This window comes from Taudactylus pleione, unplaced genomic scaffold, assembly GCF_031769625.1.
Source record: "Taudactylus pleione unplaced genomic scaffold, aTauple2 ptg000005l, whole genome shotgun sequence".
In the NCBI taxonomy this organism is placed as follows: domain Eukaryota; kingdom Metazoa; phylum Chordata; class Amphibia; order Anura; family Myobatrachidae; genus Taudactylus; species Taudactylus pleione.
The window spans coordinates 16,735,894-16,745,479 of record NW_028284408.1 but is presented as its reverse complement, the minus strand read 5'-3'; the positions used below and the strand labels follow the sequence as shown (position 1 = coordinate 16,745,479).

The 9,586-nt window shown below is 42.4% G+C and overlaps 1 protein-coding gene and 2 non-coding genes across 3 annotated transcripts; all 3 read left to right on the top strand.

The window, feature by feature from the left end:
- Window positions 1–332: 332 nt before the first annotated feature.
- On the top strand, window positions 333–8,756 carry TPT1 (tumor protein, translationally-controlled 1). Its single transcript, XM_088442764.1, has 6 exons — window positions 333–471; window positions 5,396–5,469; window positions 5,560–5,747; window positions 7,323–7,428; window positions 7,530–7,646; window positions 8,066–8,756. Exons 1-6 carry the CDS (start codon window positions 444–446, stop codon window positions 8,066–8,068), a joined length of 516 nt encoding a protein of 171 aa, XP_088298890.1. The 5' UTR covers window positions 333–443; the 3' UTR covers window positions 8,069–8,756.
- On the top strand, window positions 4,639–4,769 carry LOC148543234 (small nucleolar RNA SNORA31). Its single transcript, XR_015869978.1, has one exon. It is a non-coding gene; the product is annotated as a small nucleolar RNA SNORA31 (small nucleolar RNA).
- On the top strand, window positions 7,881–8,011 carry LOC148543233 (small nucleolar RNA SNORA31). The gene has a single exon (XR_015869971.1). It is a non-coding gene; the product is annotated as a small nucleolar RNA SNORA31 (small nucleolar RNA).
- Window positions 8,757–9,586: the final 830 nt, after the last annotated feature.

The following is a 9,586-nucleotide window of genomic DNA, read 5'->3' as shown; positions in this document are numbered from 1 at the left end:
CATTGGGAAGTCCAGGAGCAGAGAATTTTGTATCTAATGGAACGGGTCATGTTGGAGGATAAGCAGCAGTATATGACCTGTGCCAGCTGTTTAGCCCAAATGCAGCACAAAATAATTTCATGTTCCATAACAAAACCAAATGAAAAGGTAAAATGTCACAGTAGCCGGCAGAGGGCGCTGCGGGCAGAGGAACCCCCCTCCCCGCCCAGCTGCAGTCGCGGCAATAGCGCAAAGGGGAGGCGACACCACCGCGTGCTCCCCCCTAGCCGCACGCGGGCCTTCCCCAACCCGCACTGCGCGTGCGCGGGGTGCGTCACCAGGGCCGGGCCGCCCCTATATGAAGCAAGTGAGGCGCTGACTCGTTCTTTTTACTCCCACCCTCCGCCGGCACTGAGCCTCCCGCAGTCTGCTCCGGGGACGTCAGCCACCAGCTCGCCGCCACCATGATCATCTACAAGGACGTGATCAGCGGTGAGTAGCCCGTCGTCGCCCGCTCTACGAACTCATTTACTCTCGCGGTTATTGTCACTATCGCGATATTGCCGGGGAGAGAGCCGGTGCTGCGGCCTATGTACTCTCTGTGTTTCTTCCTCGTCCGTCGGCACGTGTAGCCGGTGTCGCTGCCGGGCGGCGCGGTTAGGGCGGGTGTTACTGCGGGAAAACGGGGGGGCGCGTGGCAAATGTAGAGAGAAGAGCGCCCTGCCCCTCCTCACCCTTCCCGGGGAAGCTGCCGCCCGCTCTCCCTCCCCGTGTCCGGGCGGCACCACCAGCTGGCGGCGGTGATAGCGCTTTGCCAGCTGCAGGAGGCGCCATTGTGACGTCTCGCCCCTTGTTTAGTGCGTCACCATTGGCGGGCAATGGGCGGGAGAGGTGGGGGAGGGGTGTTGCCGGGCAGATTAGGGCATACGGGGGGGCAGTATCCGGTGTAAAACTTTCTGGCTGTACTTTTGTGTGTGGTCACTAACTGTGCTGCTTACACAACGTGTGCCGGCTCATGGGCAGCTCTGCCGCGTCTTACCCGGCCTCTATGCCTGTTACAGCGCCTGTGTACTGTGTGTGTGTGTACACAAGTCTTAGGGTTTGGTATATTACGTGCACATGTATGTTGAAATGATCGCCATGTCAACAATGTCTTTAAGGTGTGTAATGTCGACATCTCGTAACTTTTTTTTTATTTATTTTTTTAATAATGTAACCATGACACAACTGTTGGCACTGTGGTAGTGATGTTATGCCAGTCCCGGGTGAGTGTACAGTATGGATAGCAATCCCTGCCCCAGTATAGCGCAATATGTATTCACTATAACACTCATCCGGGTCTGTATTGTATACTGTACTAGTCAGTTTGGAGTGTATGAGGGAGCCCATGGAAGTACAGGGAGACATCAACACACGAATACACCTTTTTGCACACAACCAGCTATTATAGGAACATAAATTTTGTAATGCTGTTATAATTTGGAAAAGCTTTTGTACTAATAGTAATAAGCTGTAGCTTAATTAGGTATTTAAATTTCTTCCCTTACCAATGGCTATACAAGGTATAGAAACTCCTAATGGGAAGCCGATGGACGTAATTCCGACCGCCTATTTACCGACTGTCTAATCCCGGCAAGGCACTGACAAGCGTTGAAATTACGACGCCTGTCATCAGCCCGACACACCTTTTACCATTCAAAGGTAGGCCGGTTGCGGACAGCCGGGGGGGGGGGGGGGGTTGTTAGGGGCTCCTGGGGTTGCCTTGGGTTTAGGCTAGGGGAAGGGGGTGTGTTGGGTTAGGGGGTAGAATTAGGTTAGTTAGTACTTAGCTTAGGACTATCAGGACTTCCTCCTCTGTCGGTTAGCCGCTGTCAGGATTACTGATTCCCGCCTAATGCTAAGCATACACTTTTATATTCAAATGTCTGTCAGACTGATAGTCTAGTTATTAGAGATGCTGACGACAAATGTGTTGCCATGCAATGTCTATGGTAACAATATTTGGTGCTCTCAGCATGTCCAATAATTGAAATCTGAGCACCAATCGGTTTTTTTTTTTTTTGGACATACTGGACTATTTTGTCTGTCTGACAGACCAATAATTACTGCTCGGTTGCGGCAATACAATTATCTGGCTGACTAGCCAGATGTATAGTGTATGGCTGGCATTATTCTAGACCAGTGTTTCTCAACTCCAGTCCCTAAGTACCCCCCTAACAGCTTGTTTTGTGGAAGTCTTTGATCATACACAAGTGAGTTAATCTATTTTGCTGGTCTATTTTGCTGCTATCAAACAGGAGTACTCAAAACGTCCTGTCGGTGGTACTCAAGAGTTGGCGTTTAACGATTGTTTTAGGGCTGAGTCCCAAAGGTGATGTATTCCTCTCCCTGTACTAGAAGTGTACAGAAATCCATAGCTTACTCTAATAACCTATTACATTGTCACTGGTTGCTATACCTCAAACTTCTACACTGTTCTGAAGCGATTCAATTAGCCACGAAAAGCTGGTTAAGTTTTGCCTCCTGGACTTCCCGCCTACATTGCATGTTTTTGGCGATGAGTCTTTGCAAGCACGCGACTGCTTTTCGCCCGATTCAATTCCAAAGGATGCAAAAATGGGACCTGGTGAAACTCATAGATGAAAAGTGCTGTCAGTTTTGGGGAACTCTCCCTCTCTCCCAATAACCCTGCTGAAGGTATTTGGGTTAAATAAGTGATCTCAATAGCTGTTTTTTAGCGTCTTTGCATAAGTCGGGAAGAGTAGCATTTTGTATTTTTTTTTTTTCTCCCTCTTGGAGAAAATAAGTAGTCCCAGCAAACGAAGTTTTCTAAAATGTAAAAAATCTACCTGCTGCAAACCAAAAAATGCCTGGAGCATACTTGGGGACTCCCTGGAGTCTATTTTGCTAGGTTTTTAACTGTCCCGAACGTTTTTTTTATTGGCCCCAAAAATGAATTTTTTTTTGGGGTGTTATAAAGTATTTCATTTTTGATGCAGTTTACCTTTGGGGGGCTGTCCCATGGGTGCTGGGGGGTTTTCAGAAGTATGCACCCCAAAACTGCAATTCTGCACTTTATTCAACTCCTATTCATAGGTGAATCTTTTTCGCCTGGTTCATACCAATGACTTTCCCCGTAGGCAAATTCTTTGAAATTTAATATGGTTTTCGCCTGGCGAAATGACATCGCAGCTAATTGAATATGGCCCATAGTGGTTGATTCATTTGAGTTGAGTGGTGCTATTGCGATGATACATCAACTAGCCCAGGTCTTGCAGATTTTCATTTGCAGCCCCATATGCCTTGCAGCATTTGTGCGCACTTAGTTGCAGGGCGAGCTGCTTTGTGGCTAACTGGTTTGAGGCAGATCTGTTGAATTCAAACATGTTTCCCATAAACAGGATTTATGCCTTATTTTAATGCACTCAGATCAATGCTTATCTAACAATAATTTTTGGGACTGCACACTTGGTGTAGTAGTTAGCATTACGACATCACAGTACTGAAGTCTCTGGTTTGATTACTGCCAAGGCCTTAACTCGAGCTGTACTCACTGTATTTAGTAGTGTTCACTGTAGGTCCAGCTATGGACCTAGAAAGGGCACTCTTATCATGCACAGACAGTGGGCCTGGCCACGATAGAAGTGGCGTGTCTTTAAGACTATCCCCATTTTTATTACTCTTGGATGTGCTCAGCTCTTATGGACTTGCTGTGCTGCCCCCAAGCTCTCCTCTAAATAGATGCTATGTGCACTGCATCTATTCACTGGCAGTGATTGCTGAACTGCTGTTTCCCACCCGTGGAACACTGAGGCCCGCATGTGGGGACTGCATCCGCTATGTTTTAGTGGGGTGCCGCCAAAAGGGCAGGGCACATTCTGCCCTTTTGAAATCAGGTAGGGCACAGCTCCCTGTAAAACAGCTTTGTGGGAACACTATTTAGGTTCTATGGGTGCTTTGATTTTCCTCCCACAATCCAAAAACATAAGGTGCATACACGATTTTTTGAACAATTATCGTTCAATTGTTGAAAAAATCGTTCACTTACTGAGTTAAAACGATGAACGATTATCGTTTATGTGCGTTCACGTTTATTGTTTGTAGTTCAGTCAGACTGACTAACAACAATTTTCATATTTTAATATACAAAAATAGTTTGTAGTTCAAAAAAATTGTTCATTACATTTAGTTAAGACTATTTTAGTCAACTACTTTCGTTCATTTTTTTTTTTTTTTTTTCTCTTGAAAAAATGAACTAAAATCGTTCATTTACTAAATCGTTGTGTATGCATGCAGCTTTACTGTTGGTTAACTGGCTTTTGAAAAGATTAACCCTAGTGTGGGTTTTCATGTGGTAGGGAATATAGATTGTAAGCTCCACTGGGCCAGGGACTGATGTGAGTGACTGACTGTTATCCGTAAAGCAGTATATAATGTGTGCGCTATATAAATGTTAACAAATTGTGCTGTACCCATGAATAATCAACACAAATGTATAACACGCAATCCTTGTCCAATATGGATCTGGCTAATTCAGGGGTGGGGGGTGCTTATTGCCCACCCCTAGGCTAATTCCTTGTCTGTAAACTTATTATGGAGCTTATGTATATTTCTCCTTGTTAGAATAATTGAGATTGTTAAAACAAACTATAGCTTTCAATGCATCTATTGATGGACCATAAGCCACCTACTGTTGCTTTTTGGTTTGCACAGAGATGCTAAAGAAACTCTTCCTTGCGCTTTCTGTCTGTCAGACTTTGACTTATCAGATTGAATAGAGGAAAACATACAATTTAACATTAGTTGGATTAATTTTTGGATTCACTAAATCTAGTTTTAAATGAATCGTTTGACTTCTGAAGGTCACTGTAACCAACTGATACAATGAAGCACTGGGCAACTTGAAAGTCTAAGGGGCCTATTTAACAGATCAGTCCCCATTGTTAATGGGGGGGGGGGGGGGGGCTATGGTCTGACCCCATTGAACCAAATGCCAAAAAGCAAAGCTTTTTAGAATTTGGCCCTTCTTGATTATGCTATCTTAAAGAAACACTCCTGGTTTCATCAGGGATTCATGTTTATACTGTTCATTTATATGCATTGCACATCATAATGTTTTATTAAATGTTTCTGATACTATTTAAAATTGGTGCTCCACAATTTTTATTTATAAAGTAATACTTAAACTTTGCACTCCTTATACATCCCATAGAGTTCATGTTTTATGTAAGGCACATACATGGCTCCCTTTATTAGTGGGGTTGCATTTCTTCTAAACCAGACAGATCATTAAACAAAACTGTGTATGTATGTGTGTGTGTATGTATATATATATATATATATATAATTATATTTCGCCACAGACGTTATTGTCTCAATTTGGAAATGTAATGCTACTTTTTTTTTTTTTTATTAGGAGATGAAATGTTCTCTGACATCTACAAGATAATTGAAAGCAGTAATGGAATCTGTTTTGAGGTTGAGGGGAAGGTAAGTTGGATGGAAAGTTGTAAATGCATAGTAAACGGAGTATGAGCTAAATGTAACAAAAAAAACCTATCTTTCTAATTCTTGCTTTAGATGGTGACCAGAGAAGAAGGTGCAATTGATGATGCTTTGATTGGTGGAAATGCATCAGCAGAGATCGTTGACGAAGGATCAGAATCCACAAGAATCACTGGGGTCGATATAGTATTAAACCATAAGCTTCAGCAAACTACTTTCACCAAGGAGACATTCAAAATGTACATTAAGGATTATATGAAAGCGTAAGTGATCAGACCTGTATCCTAACAATATTGTATCTGACCTTCACTTAAGGAGCATGTAGAATTATCACTAAAGACATGTGGCTTATAAAGTTAAACAGGCTACACACCTAAAGGTTATTTTTCCAACTGCTTGGAATTAAATTCTGGTAATGTATGGGAGCAAATGACAATTTGCTCTCAAACACTGGGAGACAAAGGGCAGTATTCAACTGTATTGCGCCCCCCTACGTGCCTAACATTAGCTATTCAATTGTTGCTCCTGTTGGGCGTGATCAGCTACTGGCACAATTTCAGCTCGCAGCCCCAGGTGGGTGCCAGCTGAAATTGGCAAAAAAGTGACCTGTTTGGGCGCCCAAATGGCACTGATCATGACCAGCAATTGGGTTGGGGGTAGCTGTTCTAACAATTGAATAGCGGCCCGCGACCTCCCTCACTTTAGACTGACAGCTTGGCCCATATTCAGATAGTGTGCCCGATCTCTAGATAAATTGGTTAAATCTGTTTTCTTTAACCTATTTGTCTGGACTAAAGGTGCGATGCACCAAGTAGGATGACTGCGAATCCGTCAGCAGACAGATCGTGTTGTCACCACCGGCAATCGTGTGGTTCCCGCTGACAGCTGGCTACTCCATCTGAATAGGGATTGTAGATCGCATCCCAGATCAGATGAACCTGCGGGAAGATCTGGGGATACGATATACAATCGTGCGGGAGCACGCAGCATGAAATCAGGCAAGATATCGTGCCCATACACTGCACGCTATAGCACCTATATCGTGCCGATCCGTTGGATCTGCACGTATATAGTACAGTGTATGACCATCTTAACTTTTTGTTGTGCATATTCCAATGTTCGATGGCAAATGGTGTATATTGTCATTTTGCTCCCATACATGACTGATTTTAATTTCCAACTTGTTGGAAAGAATCTATAGGCGTGTGGCTTGCTTTAGGAGGCAGGTAGCTTGTAAACTGGAAATGAGCTGTTCGCATTTGGCTCGGATCTTCCCTACAAGTTAGGCTTTCAGAAAGATGGAGAACGCAATCTTTAATGGACAAAACTCTAATCTCTAGTAAAAATCTGGAAACAAGAGAACTTTGTTTAGTTAGCCAGTAACCACATTGTACCCTAAAATGATCACTTTATACATTTGCTTGTAACATCATGATAAATTACTTTTGGATTATATTCAGCACATCATGTAACATGAACCAGACTGTCCCCAACTTGTGATTGTCTACCTGCATGCATCTTGCACTTGTGGTTTTTTATGAATGGTCAGGTGGTATTGGTCCGCTTGTACCTGCTAGAAGGCAGGTGCAGAAACCTCATGATTTGTCTTAAACTAAATAGACATAGGCGTAAGCAGAGATGAGTGTTACTGCATAATTTTCTGTGTTGTATGGGAGTCTGGTGTTTGTGCAGTTCTAGCTTCTTTGCAAGCTACTTGTGTAACAAACCAAACTGGAATAAATCTAACTTGGATTTTTGGTTCTCACACTTTCTAGCGCTAGATAATCTTTTTACATAAAAAAAACAAAAACTTGCATGTCTGAAATGTTTATTTCTAGCCTCAAAGCCCGACTTGAGGAAGATTGCCCTGACAGAGTAAAACCATTCATGGCTGGTGCTCCAGTGCAAGTCAAAGAACTTCTTGCAAACTTCAAAGATTTTGAGGTAAATTCTATTGTTGGTCTATAAAATATTCCTATGTATTCCCAGTTGTGTGAACATGCAGGCACATGATGCAGCCTTCTCACCAGCCTCTTCTGGTTTAGTTTTTTACAGGAGAGACCATGAATCCAGAAGGCATGGTGGGACTGCTGAATTTCCGTGAGGATGGTGTAACCCCTTTCTTCACTTTCTTCAAAGATGGCCTGGAGATTGAGAAATGTGTAAGTTCCACAAATCCATTTGTCACAGAAGGGTATGTAGTAATAAGGATTTGACTACATTTATTTAAAATTGCTGTATCCATAGCACCAGGTTGGGTCACCTTTCATTTGCTGCACTAATTGAAGGCATGTAAACAAGGTTCTCACTGTCCAAAAGCAGAAAAGCAAAGCTGTAACTAGTGACTCCTATGGTGTCTAGGGAGACTGATAACTTGCTCTATGCAGTCGGGTTCAATGCATCTATTGATAGACCACAAGCCTCATACTGTTGCTTTTTGGTTTGCACTGAGATGCTAAAGAAATGTTTCCTTGCGCTTTCTGTCTGTCAGACTTTGACTTATCAGATTGAATAGAGGAATACACTTTGGAAATCTTATCTGGTTGCATCATTGCTTACATGGATATTCTCTATTTTACAGTAACGGAATCTGGATCATCTATCATAACCAACTGCTGCTGCTTTCCATCCATACAACACAAGGATTAAGCAAAGTCTTAAGACCAACTCAAACTGGACTGTTATCATTGAGCTTCATTTTTTCTGACCCTAAATTATTGGAGTGGAGACATTTTAAACTCTTGTCATTTAGTTCAAATAAAGTCATTGTTCTCCACTCTAGGTAAAGCCTGTCTGTGTGATACTTGCTCATTCTCTGGTACAGAATGAGTCTCCTTTGTGCATGTTAAAGAAGCTTCAGCATTTTAACACAAGATGCCGACTTCCTACTCTGGATAATCTGAGGAAATATTCTGCTGGTTCAAACTCCCAGCCATGAAGGTGTTGCTGAATCCTACCTGCCTGCAGTCTGCGCAAGCAGCTAAGTTATGACCCCTATGCGGACTGTCTACAATTCTATTAGGACACAATGTCCTGTTACTGTTTTGTAGAGGTTATTTGATGCAAAGACTCTGTGGTAGCTTGTTTACTACCCACTCATCTGCATTTTTTGTCGTGATGCATCTGATTGCTTTACTAATGCGATAACTGGCAGTATAATAAGAATATGGTGTGTTGCAAAAAGTTACTGCCTTCTACCCCATACTGGTCCCTCACTGCCACTATTATTCACTTTTCCTGTTTAACATTAAAAAGAAGAGTATTAAATAGTATGTGGATCAGAAGTTCATTCCATAAGGAAAAGCGATAGTTCTCTGTTGGTGCATGTGTATGCACCATCTGAGAGATGCTAGGTCATCAATACTGTAACAATGGAGAGTGCGGCATTAATTCCTAAAACGAGCACTCATTAAATTAATCTTCACCCAACTACTTTTTTTTTTTTTTTTTATAAAATACAAGGGGTTTGAAATCTCAGATTGTGCCATTTACAAGTGAAAGTTGTAAGATAAATATACGTATCTGATCATGTTCTAGATGGATTAAGTATCCATAACAAATGATGGCTGAACAGGTAAGTGAGTGGTACAAAAACATTGTAGCCAGGAAAACATCCATATTAGCAATTGATACTGTTGGTGAATGTCCAGGACTACCAAATACTAGTCACCATGAACTGTCCTGGACAAACTGCATATTGTCCAGTGCACTAGCGAGAAACCTTCCCATGTGTCCATGGTTACAGACGGGCACTTGGTGGCATCATAATAGTTCTCCATGGGAGTGTAATCTGTCTGCTGTATACCATATACACTAGTAATCAAATTAAAATATCTTTGGCTAAAGCAACAGGCAACACTCTGTATTGGGCAGTATGGGCACATAGCTGTATATTTAAATTGGAGACCATTATGTGGTTATGAAATCTATCCTATGTAATAGTGAACAGGCATATTTTTGCAAAGCCAAGACTTTCACGTGTTTGTAATTCCTTGTTGAATTACGTGTCCAGGCCTGAGACAAAGACTTTATTTGTGTTGTGTGGAAACAAAATTCCACCTCTGGTGACTAAAGTTGTAGGAGTTAGTGCTGTATTAATCTG

Bases quoted from the DNA above. Each gene is read 5' to 3' on its own strand.
- TPT1 (XM_088442764.1), top strand. From the start codon at position 444: ATGATCATCTACAAGGACGTGATCAGCG. The intron at 472-5,395 runs GTGAGTAGCCCG...TTTTTTTATTAG, and splicing joins CTACAAGGACGTGATCAGCG to GAGATGAAATGTTCTCTGAC. The intron at 5,470-5,559 runs GTAAGTTGGATG...TTCTTGCTTTAG, and splicing joins GTTTTGAGGTTGAGGGGAAG to ATGGTGACCAGAGAAGAAGG.